This window comes from Xiphophorus hellerii, chromosome 11 (genome assembly GCF_003331165.1).
Source record: "Xiphophorus hellerii strain 12219 chromosome 11, Xiphophorus_hellerii-4.1, whole genome shotgun sequence".
Taxonomy (NCBI): domain Eukaryota; kingdom Metazoa; phylum Chordata; class Actinopteri; order Cyprinodontiformes; family Poeciliidae; genus Xiphophorus; species Xiphophorus hellerii.
This window is the reverse complement of record NC_045682.1, coordinates 12,150,560-12,169,701: the sequence shown is the minus strand read 5'-3', so window position 1 is coordinate 12,169,701 and position 19,142 is coordinate 12,150,560. Positions and strand designations below refer to the sequence as shown.

General features: G+C 38.3%; 1 protein-coding gene across 2 annotated transcripts in view; it reads right to left on the bottom strand.

Annotated features, from left to right (window-relative positions):
• Positions 1–161: 161 nt before the first annotated feature.
• The window catches only part of LOC116728656 (serine/threonine-protein kinase PAK 3), a 39,516-nt gene continuing 20,535 nt past the window's right edge, over positions 162–19,142 (bottom strand). The window contains exons 2-16 of one of the 2 annotated variants that reach the window (XM_032576928.1): positions 18,863–19,056; positions 18,642–18,742; positions 16,322–16,475; positions 16,186–16,223; positions 14,028–14,090; positions 11,367–11,519; positions 11,116–11,290; positions 9,325–9,388; positions 7,474–7,522; positions 7,282–7,394; positions 6,544–6,661; positions 6,325–6,424; positions 6,020–6,216; positions 5,145–5,282; positions 162–4,296 (exon numbers count right to left, since the gene is read on the bottom strand). In XM_032576928.1, the coding sequence (XP_032432819.1) occupies positions 4,207–4,296; positions 5,145–5,282; positions 6,020–6,216; positions 6,325–6,424; positions 6,544–6,661; positions 7,282–7,394; positions 7,474–7,522; positions 9,325–9,388; positions 11,116–11,290; positions 11,367–11,519; positions 14,028–14,090; positions 16,186–16,223; positions 16,322–16,475; positions 18,642–18,742; positions 18,863–19,034 (1,725 nt within the window). In that variant the 5' untranslated portion in view covers positions 19,035–19,056 and the 3' untranslated portion in view covers positions 162–4,206. The remainder of the gene's footprint in view (positions 4,297–5,144; positions 5,283–6,019; positions 6,217–6,324; positions 6,425–6,543; positions 6,662–7,281; positions 7,395–7,473; positions 7,523–9,324; positions 9,389–11,115; positions 11,291–11,366; positions 11,520–14,027; positions 14,091–16,185; positions 16,224–16,321; positions 16,476–18,641; positions 18,743–18,862; positions 19,057–19,142) is intronic. The other variant, XM_032576930.1, reaches the window with a different exon arrangement.

Genomic DNA, 19,142 nt, shown 5'->3' with positions numbered 1-19,142 from the left:
CCAAACTGCAGTATTTTGTATTTTTACACTCAAGACACAGCCATGCACGATTCAAAGTTCAAAAAGTCTATTGCTTCAACCACAGTTAAAAATAGTTTATCCAAAACCTCATTTCTCTCCCCCCCCCCCGATTCTTACTTGTCCTTTTTTTTTTTTTTTTCAAAGACAGGGAAAGGTCTGCCGAGGTACGCCGGATAGATCAGCAGTTTACAAAGCTAGACAGTAATAAGAGTAATAATAATAATAATAAAGATAATAATTTAAAAAGTAACATTTTTTGTCTTTGTTCCATTCTCTTGATACACATTAATAGAGGAATTTTTCACACCACGTGTACAGGTTTAGACATTCAGAAGATAGGAATGTACAGGAGCAACCACAGAAAAGTGGGAAGGGAAGGATGGGGTGTAGGGGGGCACATCAGTGGTGTCTCCTGTCCCGAAGTTCACCTTTGTGCTCATAGTTCAGACCTGTACAAGGGTTAGAAAGGCCAAAAAGTCCCAGGGCCGGGGAGGCTTTCCGACAGGCCACACGCAGCGACACAGAGGAGGAGGAAGAGGAGGGCAGCCGCGCTCGGCCTGGACTGACTGTGTGGGCCTGCACACAGAGAGGTGGGATCAGAGGCTCGCTCCACAGATGAAGAATTGTCTGCTATAGAGCCCCCCTCCCAAAAAAAAATCAGAGAGAGGCGGATCTGGGAGTGTGCAGAGACGGCGTGTGGGTTGGACTTTCTCTGTTTTTTGGTTGTTGTTTTTTTTTTTCCAATTCCCAGGGTGCAGAACATTTATTGGTACCATACGAGTCACCTGAATTATTATCAGCTTAAGTTACACAGTTCTGAAAAACAGACAGGGAGGGCAGGGGGAGAGGACCTGCCATATTTACATACATACATACCCTAACAATCCCAGCCTATGTGTTTCAGGAGATAACAGTGCACAGTTTGTTTTCACATGCATGGAATCTGCTGCGTCCTCAGGTCTGTCGCCTCTCCTGCATCTTCTGTACAGAGGAGGTACGATGTTTCTGAGCAGCAACCCTGCACCTCACAGGTAAGGTGGAAAACAGGAGTGAGGCATCTTTTAGTGCAGATTGAGGCAGCCCCCCATCATCATCATCATCATCATCATCGTCACACAAACAGACCCACACACACACACAGGGGAGCTACAATGCCGGTAAGAAATGTGCATCCACTCATCATTGGTAGGAACGTCGTTCGTTTTGGTCGTTTATTCACTACATTCTTTCTGTAGCCACTAACAAGGTTCTGACAGAACTCATGTCCTGTCATAGATCTGGTTTTTTAAAATATGGCCTAGGGTTTGACGATATGATTAAAAATCGTATTACAATAAGACATTTTCATATCAGTTGATATCAATAATTGTTTGTTTTTTGTTTTAAATAGCTGAAATAATGCCAAACTGTTGATGTGACCTTTCCTGTTTCATCCAGTTTCCTCTTGAGTTGATTCAGGCTAAACCTGAAACTGCTGCTGCATATCTTACTCAACAGGTTGTTGCTAGGTAACCAAAGATTGAATGAGTTGCTAGGTAACCAAAGAGCAGTGAGTTAGCTCATGCCACAAATTTTGTTCAGCTGGCCCTGAGAGGATGAGAGGCTAAAGCCTTTCATTTGCCCACATTTCCCAGAATGCTGTGCGGTTCTGGAACAGAGTTCAGTGAAATTATCAACATTTCATCTGATGTATTGATCAAGTGTCTATCACCATATATATTGTTATTGATTTATTGCTCAGCCTAAGCAAATTTCTATAAGGTCCCTGTCAGAAACATTCCAGGAAGTTAATGTTAGCCTATTTTATTTATTTCAAAACCGGTTTTATGTGTATATGGAACCTTTGTGCTGTTCGAACAATGCTCAGGTAAATCAGCTGGTGTCACTGAACTCTCTATGCCAGTTTTACATGAACACAGACTGAAAGGATGCCATTTGAACACCAAAATGGGTTTGGAACAAATAAAACTGATCAACATTAAGCTTAAGGAAACACAACCCCAAAGTCCCTGGTCTTAAAAGCATGCTCACAATTAGAAAATAACAGACTTGTGTCTGAGGCTGTGTTTTAAATGAAGTCTTCCAGTTCTGCTTAGAAAAGCGATCAATTATTCAGCCAGAATTATGGTAGCAGCTTGTTGGTGGCTATAAAAAGTGTGAAGCAAGAACAGTCGACTTGTTTCAAAGCCTGATATTAACACAACATTCACGTCGAGAATGAGTTCATGCGAGTTTCTCACGGCATTGTACGTGGAGGAATGCCGGAGGAAGCTAGTGAATGCAACCACGGACGAATAAACTTTGTACTGTAATGAGTTTAAACTAAACCAGGTATGAGAGGAATGGGTACAATCATAAGAACGGCGCTCCTTATTTAGCTCTGCGGATAACGCTCACCTCTCTCAAATCTGTCGCATATTTGAAAACTAACAACAAAATGTAACGACCTTATGAGAAATAAGTCAAAATACAAGACACATTCGATAAAAACTAAAGCTCGGCCGAGGAGCAACTTAGATTTTATGTCAGAAGGACGTGAAGTTTTCCACTTAACCAGGCTTCCTCTAGCATCAACATTCAGAAGGAAAATTAAGATTGCAATGAACAGACGTTTCATTTTGTTGTTTTGTAAATGAGACATATTTCTACTGGATTTCATCTTCTGCTCACGGTTTAAGGACAGATGAGAAGCATGGACTTTAGATTGAATTCAGGATTATTATCTTCTTAATTTATCACTTTTCCTCTAATTTATCCAAACCATATCAGAATCTTACTGAATCAGTTTTCATATTTTGTCATTTTATAACCACAAACGTCATGTTACAAATACAAGATTGTAGAGCATGGTTGTGGAAATAGAAGGAAGAAAATGCACAGCTTACAATTAAAAATATATATATTAAAGGTGTAATGTGCCTTTGTAATCAATTTTATGTCCCTACATAAAATCAAGGAGTCCAACTACTAAGATATGATAATCCAGCTGGACTAAAAAGAAAAGGAAATCGATGAGAAGCCATTTTAGAGACGTGGAGCTAAAAACAGGACAATGCAGGAAGTAAATCTGCTAGATGGCACCTTGTACCTGCAAACCACTGATCATTTTCCTTCAACTTCACAATTATGCATCATAAATAAAGTCCAAATTCAATACACAAAGCTGACGTTTGCAACATGACAAAATGTGGAAAGGCTTTTTGCATCGCACTGTATGAAAAAAAAAACAAAAAAAACCACCAATGCTAAAAAATTAGGAGTAATAATGTTTCAAATGATAGTTTGTTTCAGAATGTTTCAAAAATTATATTATAAATAATGAAGACTTTACATATTCAAAAAGTAATTTAAAATAAACCAAATTTAAAAATGAAATTGAATTTATGTCCAGTGATTAAAACAAAAAAAAACAAATGAATTGGAAAAAAGAGGTTGAGCACAAATCATATATATAAGAACTGCAGAAATTGATTTCGGAAAAGGTATTTAAAGCTTTCATGAGTCACGAAGAAATCATTCCTGAATTTGTTTTCCTCTTCGGGTAGTTGCATTCCTACGTTCATTCACACACAAAACACAGCAGAGGAGGCGATCTGCAGAGGGTTAGCGGTGCTTCTTCACAGAACCACGGTCATGCAGGCTGACGTCGGGTCCAAACCGAGAGGGAAGGAAGCCAATCCTAACCCGGGACGGGGAAGAAATCTTTGTTTCCCCGTTTCACTGCTGCAGTAGTTTTTTATTTTTACTCTTGAGAATAAGCACCTTTCCTTCTCACTTTTATCGAAACTATTTTTCCTTTGCTGTTTAGGGAGCAATTTGTCCCAAAACAAGACATGATGTGAACAGAAGTGCACGATTTGTTTACACACACACACCCATACGCACGCCCACACACACACACACACACGCATGTCTGACATACTTGTGATAGACTGCTCTACATGTACAGTGCTGGAGAAGTAAACAAGGAGGCAAGGTCTGTTTTTTCAGCAGCGTGGCCCAGAGGCTGCAAAGCCAGATGTCCGTCCCACAGACGAGGCCTGGAGGACGAGCGGTGGCGGCTGGGGGAGGGTCTTATGCCCTTGTGCTGTCACTGTCAGTCACACAAACCCGCCCCAAACCCCTGCTGTCATGAAAGCAACGCATCAGCGCTCCGGCCTTTGGCTTGGACTGGGAGCCCCACCCTCAGCGACTGCTGTTCTTTATGGCTTCCTTAGCAGCTACAATCAGAGGCGTCAGGCTGGAAAGAGGCTTCGCCAGCTTGAGGAAGGAATGCTGCAGGCACAAAGGAGGAGATGAAAGCATGGACAGGAGAGATTCTGTCAACTTGTGGTTAAAATTGTGAGAATCAGGTGATGTGTGCACAGATGGAGAATACATCTAAAATACAGCTCTGGAAAAACTTAAGAGACCATTTAAAATGACCCCTTTTACTCTTTATAGGTTTAGGTTTGAGTAATATGAACAATGTCCTTTTATTCTATGAACGACTGACAACATGTCTCTGAAATTCCAAGCAAAAATTTAGTTTTTATTTGCAGAAAATGAGAAATTGTCGCCATAGCTAAATAAATACAGTGTTTTCAGACCTCAAATAATGCAAAGAACACAAGTTCAAATTCATTTAGAAACAAGAAATCAATATTTGGTGAAATAACCATGAGGTTTTCCATGGGGTTCAGTGCAATGGACTGAGCTAAATAATTCAATCTTATTCAACTTTTTAGCAAATCCGCTAATTTGCGTCCTTTAAAAGTGGCAGAATAAATCTTACCTTTGCACTGGCAAAACAGAACTTCTTACCAATTAGTTTTGGTTTTAGCACAAATTTCTTAAAACACTTAAAATAAAGAAAACCTGCATACAAGTCACTTTTCAGCAAGAAATAGGAGCTTATGTTCAGCCAATAATTCCTAATATTGAGGAAATGTATAAACGAAATAACCTCCCATATTATAACTTAGGATAATTTTGCTTGCAAAAAGAAAATACCCAGAATTTGCTTAATCTTCCAAAATGTTTGTGGCGGAATATTTTGTGGTCTGTTGAAACCAAATAGACCCAAATATTTGGGACAAAAATTACCATGAAGTTTTAATTATTATTATTTTTTTGATATTCACCTGCAGCAGCTCCTTGGCAGAGCCTCTGCGGTCCACATCCATCTCCAGACAGCGGTTGAGGAAGTCTCTAAACACCGATGAGAGCCTTTCCGGGTTCTGCAGCTCTGGAGTACCATTGGTTGCTATCAGGTAAAGTGCCTGCAGTCAAACATAATGATACTTTTAAAATTTAAATCCAAATATCTTGAAAATATTAAATCAGCACGTTTTCGAGAGAAAGTCTAAACATTGCCTTGAAGTATATCCAGCAAAAAACATTTATCTCCATTTTTTTCCTGTGTAAATATTTCTTCTGAAACATCATTACATTTCTCTGTATGTCCATTAGTAAAAGTCCAATAATCTGTATCAAAAAAAGCTTGTGATCTTGATCATAAAGTGTTATGTTACAGTAAGAAGCAAAAGGGATTTTTTTTTTAACATTTGAGTTAACATCTCTATGTTAGATATGCAAGCTAACCAATACTCATACTAACATCAACATTTATTGTGAGTTGTAAGTCACACCTATTATAATATCTGATGTTTAGTTGACTGATGTTTATATGGTGAAGTGACTGCAGCCCAAAAACAAATTTCTCCTGTGAGACAGTAAAATATAACTTACACTCTGCTTTCAGTTGAACGTTTTCCCCACTTTGCCACTTTAAACACCAAACTTCCCTCTTATCAGAACTTTATGTGATAGGCCAATTTTCTTTACAATTATCCAAACATCTACTGGATGTTAGAAGAAAAAAAAAAAACAACAAAATACAGCAGAGTTCATAGTTGCAATGCGACAGAATGTGTTTGTGAGGCGTTGTCAGGCAGAGTCAGTTTGCACCTAACAATGAAAAAACAACAGCAACAACAGTTTCCTGGACTGTATTTACCCTGAGTGGATTCTCGTTCAGATAAGGTGGCTCTCCCTCCACCATTTCTATCGCCATGATTCCCAAAGACCAGATGTCCACTTTTGGTCCGTATGCCTTTCGGGTCACCACCTCCGGTGCCATCCAGTATGGTGTTCCCACCATCGTGCTGCGCTTGTTCTGCTCCGGAGTGATCTGGGCGCAGAAACCAAAGTCGGCTGCAGAGGAAGGCAGAGGAAAGTCATTTAGTTGTTTACTTTACTCAGGTTGGCTTTTCTTCTCTAAAACTTTTTACTTTTTGGTACCAGTCTTTAAACGTGACTTACTGAGCTTCACGGATCCATCCATCCCCAAGAGGATGTTGTCACTTTTTATGTCTCTGTGGATAACCTGGTTGGAGTGTAGAAAGTCCAAAGCTTGGAGACACTATGAGGACAAAAGTAGAGGCACATACATTCAGCATCCATGTTCCTAGAAGCACATTTGAGCGGTCTCTTTTCTTCTGACTTTCATTTCACTGTGGATGTCCAAACCTGGTTTCTTACCTCTCTGCAGACGGCGGCGATCTGGCCCTCGTCCATACAGGTCTCAGTCACAACATCCGTCAGCGAGCCTCCAGCCAAATACTCCATCACCACCCACAGCTCGTCTCCTACCAGGTAGCTGCGGGATGAAGAGAACAGGAAAGGGATGAATCTTTCCTTCAACAGTAAGCCTCATCAGTTTGACAAACCGCTGCCTGTGGGATGGAGGCTGAAGCATTACTAATAAAAGCACATTATAGGTCTACATGGTTGTTGCTGAGCAAAGATGTGACCACAACAGAAAGGTTAGTGAGAAAATGAACAGTTTCAACTGTTGCAGCGTTCCTGCTGCTTTGAAACACTAGGTGGCAGTGTTTCACCTCAGTATAAGCTCAGCCTACTCATAAAATCGAGAGAAGGAAATCTGTAGGAGCAGGAGAAAATCGTATAAAAAGGAGGATCAGACAATTCCTCAGTGTCACTACAGTAAAAGCTGAATCGTGTTAACTTAGTCCATAGAGGCTAAGGTAAATGTTTAGGTTTTATAAGTGTCAACGTTTTATTAATTGAATATCCTTAAATAAGCCTCACTGATTTTTTATTTTTTTTTTAGAAACTGAAAATCTTTGAATTTGGATTGCCTGTTTGACAAAATAGCCTTAAAATTTTGTCGTATGGGGAATGCCCATTTACGGTTTCCTTGACAACAGCAAAACATTTAAATTTTAGAAGTAAGGTTCTGGTTTTCAAACAACTAACCTGTCCAGGTAGTTCACTATGTTGGAGTTTTTGTTTTCCCTCATCACCAAGATCTCGTTGATGATCAGCTCCTTCTTGGGTTGTTGCTGCAGGTTCATCTGCTTGATGGCCACCTGAGACCACAGATATTTATGGCTTCACGTAGGTAAAGATTAGCAGGAGAAATTAGCAGAGAAGAACATTACATTTTACCTCTTGACCAGTTGCTATGTCGATGGCAGTGTAGACGGTGCCAGACGCTCTGAAAAAACAAAACAGCAGAATTAAAAGCGAAACATACAACATTAAAACAAACAAAAATTACTTTTTAAACCTAAAAATTACTTTTATTTGGAGAAAGATCTATTTATTACATTTGAATATCTCTGTTTTTTAGAAGCTGGCACATACAACTAGCTAGAAATTAAAGTAAGAATAAAAAAAAGTGAATCTGACTGCAATAAAATTAGATTTTGCAGCATGAATCAAAATATCTTCAGCTAAAACTACATTGGTACAAAACTATGGATTACACCAGTCACTCAAATAATTAATATTTCTAAACTCTTCATCAACACACTACTTTTTCACCACAAACTTTTAGATTTGCTTTGTGATGTTTTACATTGTTTTTTTACAGATGAAACTGTTTTGCGTAGAATTGTCTTTCGCTGATGTCAACTGCTAGTTATTTGAGGTATGTCTCAGTCAACAGTGCATATCTACAAACTTACATTTCTTCCATTTCTTTCTTTCAAAACAGCTCGATATCAGTCAGATTCAAGTCTTGCCACAGATTCTCAGTTGAATTAAGGTCTGGACTTTGACATGGCCATTCTGATACGTGACTAACTATTTTGATCTTTGCGTTCTGCTGAAAGCCGAACCTCTGCCCTGATCCTCTGTAGGCTCTAGCCGCTTTTCTTCTGGGATCTTTTTATATTTTTTATCTCGGTACTGATTTAAAACAGTTTTTACACATTTCAAGCTTTCATTTAAAGCTCTGTAGACTATCAACAAAATTTAAAGTTCTACCCTTTATGAAAAGGGAGCCAGCACACTGATTTAAGGAGTGGTGTGATCGAGCTTACTGTTGTCCTTTAAGAATTTTGGATGATTGCCTATTTATCTTCACTGATCTGTGCTCTTCTTCAAAAGGTTAATGTACTGGAAACTAAAGTCCTGTTTCCTGTTTAGTCAGGAAAGCCTTCATTTTGACAATCTGGCTGTGGACTGATTTACCGCTGAACCTTATTTACAGTTCAGATCTGAGTACATGATGACACCTTGACTTTCGGGAGCAAAAACAACAACAACAAAAAAGACTTCTGTCTTTTCTGCACTAAGTTGGATGATATCCAGAGCTTACTAAGAGACTGAAAGCAATTTGTTTACTTAATTTTATTGCTTGGTATCAAAGTTAAAAGGACGTAATACAGATGCATCTTAGAAATTAAACCACATATTCTTTCCTCGCATTTCTCAATTATGAACGACTTTGTTTAAAAATAAAATTTTAATAGAATACATTGAAGTTTGCGTTTGTGAAATATAAAATTTCAAGGGGCATGCATGAAGTTAAGTCTGTATTTAACTCTCAGTTAAAAGCCTTCTTCTGAATTCCTGCTGCTGATTCTTCCTCTTTCTCCTCTGTCACAGGCCATGAATTATAAAGTAGAATTTCTAATGGTAATAAATTCAAGATAAGAGAACGGAGAGAAAACAGACAACTGCCCAGTCTTCAGCTATCCACTTGATCAAATATGGAAATGTTGAGCATGGTGTGAAGATTACAACCAGTGCATGTTTTTTCTTAACCTGTACAGAGGAGTCGTGAATTAAAAAAAAAAAAAGCATTTAAAGATGCAGAGAAAAGTAGAGAGAGGCAGCTAGCTGGTGGAGCTAATCTGTGTTTCCATATTTTTGGGATTCAGTTTTCATTTCCTGTCCACTCACTTTTCTCACGGCTATCCAACCCTAAGCCTCTCTTAGTTCTTTTGCAGAGACTGACGCTTTAAAAAAAAAAAAAGACTCATTTTGTTTGCTCGCCATGAAGAGACTTACCCTTGTCCTATTTTCTCAAAGCGTGTGTACTTCTTTTTGGGATCCCCCACGCTGACAATGCTCCCTGAGTCGGAGAGAACAGATAATATAATATAATATAATCAGCATCCCAACTGCATATTCCTGTTTTGATCCCCACAATGGATTCCTGTTGATTCAAGCTGAAGTTATGTCACAGGCAGGCAGCAGACTAATTAAGTGCATTAATACACAGAAATTATTTTCCTTTTCTCATAACGCAAACCACTTAAAAGAGCTTTTTATTATAGCCACGTTCATCCAGTCAAACTTAAGAACGCATAAACATTCCTACAACAGTTCTTTCATTGTTAGGGAAATTGGGGGAAGCTGGCATCGAACAAACAACCTTCGGATTACAAGACAACTACTGTACCTCCAGTAGAGTAACTGGCATTTTGTACATATTGACTAAAGAAGATCACAAATAAAACACAAACGGACACGGATACTATCAGGGGAAAAAAAGTCTAAGTGTGTTGCACAATTTTATCTAAACAAGAATAAATCTAAAAAAATATGACTCATTATATTTGAATAAAAGTCTCTTAGTCACTAACAAGTTTGTGGCAGGATATTTTACCGCTCTTCTTGGCAGTGGGTACATTCCTAGAGCTCATTTAAATTGAATGGTTTTCTGGTAAGGACCCAGCTTTTAAGAACAGTTCACAAATATTTAATAGAGTTGAGTTAAGGGCCATTCCCAAAAGCTTAATGTTAACCTGCTAATCCATTCCAAAACCAGGTTTTATGTGTTTTTGGATCACTTAGAAACACTTAATTGTGTCCATGTTTCAACCATCTGACACAAGCTGTTCATCTGTGATGAAAGGAAATTGGTCAGAATATTTACAAAGAATCCAGGAACCACTAAGGCTCAAGGCTAATGTATACTGGAACCAGCAGGAAAACCAGTAAACCAAGTTGACACAAACAAACAAAGATACCAAACTTTGGCCTCTGCTTTGAGCTATGAGTCATTTTTGCAACAAGTGGTACTGGTGAACTGCACAAATAGAGCTTCACCTTACATCAACAGCTGAAAGGTTGAAACTTGTACACTGCTGTGCCAAATGCAAACCTATTAAAAATGTATAAACTGTGATTAAAAAAAGCCAGTCCAGACAAACCTAAATGAGCTCCATCAATCCTGGTGAGAACAAATGTCAAACATCCAGCAAGAAACATAAACTGAAAGCTTTTTGATAGCAAATGGAAATTTATCCAAATATTGGTAAGAGTGCATGTGTATAAATGAAGCAGAATGTATAATTTTGAAGATTTTAATTCTTTAACAGTTTCAAAACTACTATTGGATATTTTTTGCTTATTTTAATTGTACGCATTGCTTTAAATGTCTTGTGAGTAAATATATATTTGCCAATTTATCCCTAACAACTTTCAATATCTAGCAAGTTATTTTCGCAATTTACAGTCTATTAAAAGAGCGCCCTTCAGATTAAATTCACTCCCTTCTACGGTGGGTGTGAAATTACCGTAATAACCCGATATTGGCTGAAAAGCGAATCGTCTCCCCTTTCAGAAACCGCTGGAATTTTTCAGAAAGCGCAAAGTGTGGCGGAAATACGGTACTACAAATTTGGCTGGAGCATCGCTGATCCGTTCGGTCTGGAAGGGTTAATCCCATATCACACTCCACAATTATAATTGCCAAAGTTTTATATAAAGTAAAAAATATATATATTTATTTCTCTCAGATTTGTCTATGTAAGGAATAATATTCCATTATGTTGAAGATCTTTAAAGACATACTGAGTCTTTCCAGGATCTCCTCATCTGTCATCTTGGACTTCTTCCTCTGCCGGTCGGTGTGGCGGTACATCGTGTTGGAGGTGTTGTCAGGCTGAACCTGCGACTCTGGTGGAGTTGACTCCTCTTTGACCGGGGCGGGGGGCTTTGGTGGGTCCATGACGGAGCGCGTGTAGATCTGCACCAGAAGAGTCAGCATGTACAGTAACAACAGCAGCTGAGTGATTTGACGAAACGGCGGCTCCTGGACTTACAGATTTGGTGTGCTCAGGTCGAGGGGCGATGACCGGGGGCAGCTCGTCCTCGTCGTCCTCGTCTTCATCTTCTTCCTCCTCTTCCTCCTCCTCGTCCTCCTCTTCTGAAACGGGCGGAGCAATCGGGGGTTCTGTTGTTGACGTTTTGGCACCCTGGATGGGAAGAGATTTAAGTCGGAAGAGGTGAATGTAGCATTTAATTAATGCGATTTGTGTAGATCCGTACATGCTCCCCAAACGCAACACTGTTTTTGATTTGTTACCACCAGGAATAAACGGCCCGCGTTCTCCAAACCAGCCATGTTACACGTTGAAGATCTGTGTTTTTCTTGAGTGAAATGCTAAAAATGGGTGCTTGTGGGAACCACATTAAATAATTTAATGATTTAAATTAACAAGTTATTATTAGAGATGCACCGAGATACTGACTGGTGACCAGAAACCAATTTTCAAACTCAAAATTCAAATCTTTTTCCTAACAGTGAGCGCACACTATTAAACACTAACAGTTAGCTATATATGTTATAAGTCTGGGGTTTAAAATGAAGACATGTCTTATAATTGGGCATTATAAGACATGTCTAAAACTCATGTTGAAAGAGAGATGATCGTTTTTTTCCCTGCACCATCGCCGCAGTAGTGGTTCACTGTTTGTAACAAACACCTTGACTAATGCCAAGCTTTCCATGTATCAACATTAAGAAACTAGCTGTCACTGATTGGTACTGAATCACTGGATTCAGACTCTTCTTTAAATATGTGTTCTATTTTAACTCAAAAGTTAAAATTTCCAAATTCATGTTGGAAAAATAGACATAAAGTTGAATTTGAAATGCTACAATTAGGGAGCGTCTCGTCAATCCCAACCTCGTCATCCAATATGGTTTTCTATCAAATAAAACTTCATGATACCCAAAATAAAAAAGAAAACTCTTTATCAGCATTTTCATTTTGGCGATTTAGACCGCACCAAATCAATCTACACAACCTCATTTAGTTTAATTGTAGCTGTAGAGTTTCAAGGTTTATGATATTTTATTACTAGTTTTTAATGCTAATGTAGCCACTAATAGCAGTTAGCCTGGTCAGTGCACAAATCAGTTAGTAAATTACAACTGGAAAATTACTAAATTAAGTAAATTACAACTTGAAATGGGTTTGTCATCATTCCAAGACTGAACATCTGCTAAATGAGGCAATGAACACGTCGTCACGCTTGTTTTTGATTCACTGTTCACTAGTGGGAATTATTTTGTTCTGAGAACCAGTGCCGCCAGTAGGTTGCACTGGTAAGGCAGTTTGAGAATGATTCCTCTGAAAGACGCATTTAGAGATCGCTGTTTTTGTAATGTTACCCATAAAAACCTCACTAATCTCTAATATTGAATCAAAACCTGGTTTAAAATTTAAACCGGGTTTAAAAAACTAGGGTTTTGTCTTTATAACCGCTCTCTCCTATAAATGTTATGATCTTGTTTATTTTTCATAGATAAATATTGAAAGGCTGCTAAAGATAGGGTAGCAAGAGAAAACCTTTTAAATGTGGTTGTTTTATGTTTTAAATGGACGTCAGAAATCAGCCACGAATTTCAGATCGGTGCATCTCTAATTATCATTCAACGAAAGTATTCAAAAACAAAATAAAAAAAAAAAAAAAAGTGATCATCGAGATCAAAAAGTGTTTGAGGTGAAGTCAGGGGAAAGTCATGTTTATGGCACAAAAAGCATTTATGATTCAAGAACTAAAAGGGAAAGTGAGGTTGCATTCAGTGCATTTCTCTGTAGGCTCCAGGAAGGTGTGCCATGAACCAGTGATGGGGATGAATTTTTAAGTAGTGAGGTGTTACATCTGTAACAGCGCTGTGAGTCCTGACATACTTCAACCCGGTGGTGGGCAGCATCTGGATGAGCCGCAGACACCCTGTTGATTCCTTTTAATTAGTCTGATTAATCAGGCATATTTAATACGTCGAATGCGCTGCCATTTTCTTCTTCTTCCCCTTCCATCCAAGAACATTATTTGCCTTGGATCATCTTCCTCTTATGGAATGGAAACACTTCATCCGCTCTCGTCATGCATTAATGAAAGCAGTGCAGCTTAGTTCTGGTGATTAAAAGCAAAGTCCCAGTCCTTCATTGAGACAGACTGGGCCTCTGACTCGCTTCGAGGAAGACTGGGCCAAGACTGCAGTGCAGAGAGGAGTGCTCGGTGCATGTGTGTGTGTGTGTGTGTGTGTGTGCTCTTTTTTTATTGGGAGCCATGCAGTAATGTCTAAAATGGTGATGAGGTTACAGGCAGATTATTGGCAATGTGGATTAAATTGTTAAAATATGAGCTCATACATGCATATTGACAGCCATTACAGTCCTCTGTGGAATATGCTACTGTTCTGCCATTTCAGAGACGGCAAGTCAAAGAAAACCACAAAAAATGATTCCCTGTGTGATGCTTCAGAAGAAAATGAATCTGTTCAAGACATCAAAAGCTAATAGAGCCAATCAAACCCCCACGAAATATCAATACAAGTGCCTCTGAAATTGAATATTTGTACTGCAAAAATAGCCGGACGGCTCCGTCAATATTAGGCCATCAAATAGTTGAATTTAGCTTCACAGCCAATGTAGAGGTACATCATGTGGAAAGTAATATGGAGGAGTTACCTTGTCAAATAATGCGCTGCAGGTTCTAAGGCTGACAGGAGGCCCAGAAGACAGCAGTCGGTTCTGAATGTGAAGGTTGAAAATGGGAGGATTTACTTAAAACAAACCCATACAGTAAGTGAGACTAGGTGTATAGTATAGAGGAGGAGGCAGGGTGGGGAGTAGAGAGGGCTTCATGTCCACATCATTATCCCCCAACTCACAACATGAGGGGAGGACGTGGCGGGAATTAAATAAGCTTCCTGTTCAAAACAACATTTCCCTCTCCACTTCAAGATGCGTCAGCAGATGCAGGTGTAATAATGTTATGCCATCATTTGTTTTGGAAACTGCCAATAAAAATCACTTGAAGGTATGCAGAAGTAAATTACATCTCAATTACTGTTTCTAGATTGTCATAACACTTATCCTGCTGTCTGTATTTTACTGCTCAATGAAGACATTTCATTTAGCATCTGATTCCTCAGATCACGTTGCTCGTCCTCACTGGATTTGATTTCTACCATTCTCATAGTTAAGTATACCTTCTTGACAGAATGATTCATATGAATTAACTTTCAAAAAGAAGTCCTGTTGTTTGATATTGTGAAGGTGTCAGAGATTTTTTATTTCTGTGTTTAGCAGTTCAAAACAGGTACAGTGGATGTTTTCCCACTTGCCTTCTTGTATTTAAAACGTAGCTAAAGTGTGTTTTAACAGAATTTCTTTCTACGGACGGTGGTATTTTTAAACATTTTTACAGAGTACATAATCATATACATAATCAATCACGTACTTCAAGATATCTGTACACTGCTTTGCAAAAGTATTCAGGTTCCCACTTTTCAGAATTTTGTGGGTTAACCCACTGCTTTGTAAAACCGCCTCACACTGGAATTACAGCATATTCAAACTTTTGGACTCTCTACTTCACATGGGTCAAATAAAGACCATGTGAGAATATAAGAAAGCTAGAGTTTTTCATAGATTGTCTCTAAAATGAGACATTAAAACTGGCGGCACATCCATATCTCTAATTTTTTAGCTTTTTCACTAAAAGTAGTGAAAATCAAACTTGAGTGAAGCTAATATCTGACAGAAACTGACTGAGAGAGCATGAGTGAACACCAAACACAAAGCTCAAAGTTGTAAATATGCTAAAATGAAATAAAAGCTTTGGTGTAACTAAATCATTGATTTCCCTGTAACGCAAAGTAGATCTAATGTTGCATTCATTTCATTCTGAAATCTCATATTATGACAATTTCATAGTAACTTGTTCTGCAGTCTCTGAAGAGTTAATACACAGCAAAACGCTGTATTAGTTGGTAAGTTAATGCAAAATGCACATCAGTTTGTAACATTCACCTGCAGTTGATTATCAGCAGTGTGATAAGGGCCTGCTGTCTGTCTTTGGTGATCATTTTCTTTACATTAGCTCAAGATTTCAGTGACAATGAAGCCAATAGCTGAGTCACCTCTCGATGCTGCCGAACACTGAAATGCATTTGAAAGCTTTCCTCCCTGACTGACCGCCACACCCTTTTACCCTTCACTGGTCTTGCATGAAGAGATCCCAGTGGATTTTCCCCTGGGCAGTATATTCTTCTTCTTCCTCCTCTTCTTCCTCACCCAGTGAATTCAGGCTGGGCTATTCAAAGCATAGATAACTGAGGTCAACACAGCGGGAATCTCTCTACATGCAGCTGAGCCTCCAGTGACGCTTTTGTCTATGTTCGTTTTGAATTTGGGAGTGGATCGGGGAGAGAAACAAAAGCAATAAGCAGCACACCTCTCTCTGCAGTCACTTATTTTTCTGCCGTAGTTGCAAAACTGTTTGGTATGAGTGCAAAATGAAGAGAATTGTGCCATATATTCAAGGAAGAAACCCCCTAGAGGGGAACACACAGAAATCTGTGTGAAAGGGATTCATCTTAAGGTGTTTTGCAGAAATTCCCCAGAAAATGTCAGTGAAAGAAAATAGAGAAATGACATATAAAGTCATTTGTTGGAACTTACCTGTTAAAGTTTTATTTACAATGAGATATTTTATCATTTACATCATGGGATTTTTTGTTTTTTAATTCTGCATTCACCAATTTGAAATCATACATATTATTGAGTCTGGGTAAGAAAACCCAACACCAACCAAAGCAGAGTTGGGTACACAAAAACTCACCAGAGTGTTTGCTGCAATGTATCCATGCGCTGTCTTGTCTAAAATAAAAAATAAAAATCACAAAAATATTTTTGCATTCTGTGTCATTTTAATCCGAAATACTTTTCTGCAATGCTGGTTGTTGCTGTTTTATTACCTCCCGAGGTGAAGCTCATGTATTTCTGGTTGTTGACGGTCTCTTTGGAGTCGTAGAACTTCAGCACGTCGATCACAGCTTGTGGATTCTTCTTCTGCTCCAGCTTGGTGATGTTCGAGGTCTGTAGGAGCCGTGCCCACTGCTCCGGGATTCCCTGAAGAGGTCACGCATTGACAGAGGAATACAAGTCAAGGTGTTGCAGTACGTGCAACCTTTCTCCCGCTTTTCTTCAGGTCCCTTAAAAATATTATTCCTAGACCTTTTAGGTCCATCCAAAAAGTCCCACCGTAACCCAAAGTCGTCTATTAAAGCTTATTTATGCTTTCTTTACCCAAGAAAATAAGTTTTACCAATTTCTAACATTCGCAGGCATCACTGCCCGTTTTTTAAATTTCCGTGGTTGCCACTGAAGAGCAGTTCTGAGTTTCTGGATTCAGAGGAAAATAGCAAACATGGAAACTATAAAGAAAATCTTAATCATGTACATTCCTGAAAAACGTGTAAAGAGACAGAAGCAACTCTTTAAATACAGTGTAACAAAGAGAAGTTCAGCCATTTTGATCATCTTTGTTCCTTTCACTGATCACACATGAACTACACTGAGCTTCACTGCCCCCATGAGTATTGGAGGTACTGCTTAATTTGCTCCCGATATCTGCGCATTATCCTGTAGGTTTTTTAACAAGGAAGCTGTTTGAGATGTTGTCTTAAAATATATCCACAATTGTGCCTCAAATGATTTTAATAAACCTTAGTATGTGTAAAATTCTTAATTAAAAAATATTTCTTACTATCTTGGCATTTAGCACATGCAAACTGTAAATGTTGAGTGTTGAAGCGTTGAACGAAGCTCAACATTTACCGCTCCGGGTCACTTTGAATTTTTATGGCCTATTTACAGTAGACATGTAGAAGAGTTTTATATATTTTTGGAATTTTGTCTTCTTATGTGTTTTAATCCATTTGGATGGACAGTCTTTTAGTGCGGGTTAATGTCATTTACCAGTGTCTCATCACACTCTCTGCACATTTTTACACTTAAAGCTTAATCTCTGCTGAAAATAGCCACTGCTATATAACTGGTGTCAGAAGGGGCTCAGGAAAAATGATACTCGGATAGCGATCCAGGGACGAATCAACAGTATTTCACTCTGGTTCTGACAAAGCATGCAACGAGCTTAAGTGAGTGTTCAGTTTAAAACAGCTAAAATGGAGCTCTGTTTGCCACCAGCACATAACTTTCCATATGAACAAGGAACTAGTTGTCACTGATGTCACTGATGGCATTACCCAAGCATTTGAAAGTCAAATAGAGCAGAAAATGTTATCCTCAGTGCAAAGGTTGTTTTTAAGGGGGCTGAAAATTTGATTTCAACTTCAAACACACGCCATTCACATTTAAAGCTAAATAAATCAAGCTAAAAGAAGATAAAAAATGTAAAACTTTAACTATGTAAGTCTGCTAATGTCTCATTTTTTGTGCATTTTGCTGAATTATTTAACTCAAAATGTTAATTTCACTCTTCATTTGCATTATGCAGATGCAGATGCAGAGAACCAACTTTATGAAGTCTGGTTCCCTATTAAAAATGTACACAGTAACAAAAAATTCTGTAAAAAAAACTGAAAATGTTCTGGTAATTTTCAGCCAGTACATTTTCAGTTGTGTTTTTTTACAGAATTTCCATCAAAAATGTTTTTTGCATTTTAACATTTTTTCATGTTAAATTTTTACCATAAATAACTGTTAAATTATGGGAAAAAAAATGTTAAATTGTAGAAAAGATTTTGACGGAAATTCCGTAAAAAACAGAAAATGTACTGGCAGGAAATGACCAGGACATTTTCCGTGTTTTCACTGAATTTGCATAAGAATATTTTCTGTAATTTAACAGTTTTTCATCTTACATTTACCAACACTCCTGTTAACTAAAAGCAGAATTTTTCCATCTTTTTACAGTACAAGTCCTGATATGTTCACAAACACATATTTTTCAAAGCTTGCACATTTCCAAATATTTTTGTCTTCCAAACTGTGCAACATGCAAATATAAAGGAGATTCTGTCTGCAGTGTCCAGTTTGTCTTTCAAAATGTAACTTTTATCACAGACAACTCTAGAACAGAAACGTATACATGAAAAGGTTTTTCTTTACATTTTTTAACTCTAATCACTGTGTTTTATACGTAATATTGTTAGGGCATTACCTATAATAAGGCTTACAGAGGTGAGCTTTTCAAATAAGTTCAGTTGTTTTTTTTTCAGAAACACTCATACTTATTTAATGACCTATTTTTATAGTGAAATGTAAATTACTTACTGTAAATTCTCCTGTAACAGCATCAAAGCCAACATGGATTGTGTGTTCAAAGTCTGAGGGTAAGGATATCTCTGGACGTTCTTTTTCCTTCTTTTTGTTCGCTGCAAAGACATAAATAATAGCACATTTCTAATGTTAGGTTTTTTTTGATTACACAGGCTAGTGAAACTACACAAATGAGCAATAACATGGAGTGTAAAAAGGTACAGAACGATGCTCACTTTTGTCTCCTCCGGGGAAGATGGAGCGCAGGCGAGCTTTCTTGTTTTTTTCCTCAGGAGCCATTGGAAGTGGTTTAGATGCGTGATTCACTGATGAAGAGTCTCGGGAACTACTGTTCATTCTCAAGGGGGGGGCTGGTGGCTTCTCTTCAATATCGACACTATCAGACATCTTTAGTAGCACTCACAAGATCCTGAAAGGAAAAACAGAGAGAAACAAGATCTGAGTGAGGACAAAGACTTTAAATAACCAGGATACAAAGGTTCACTTATGAGAAAA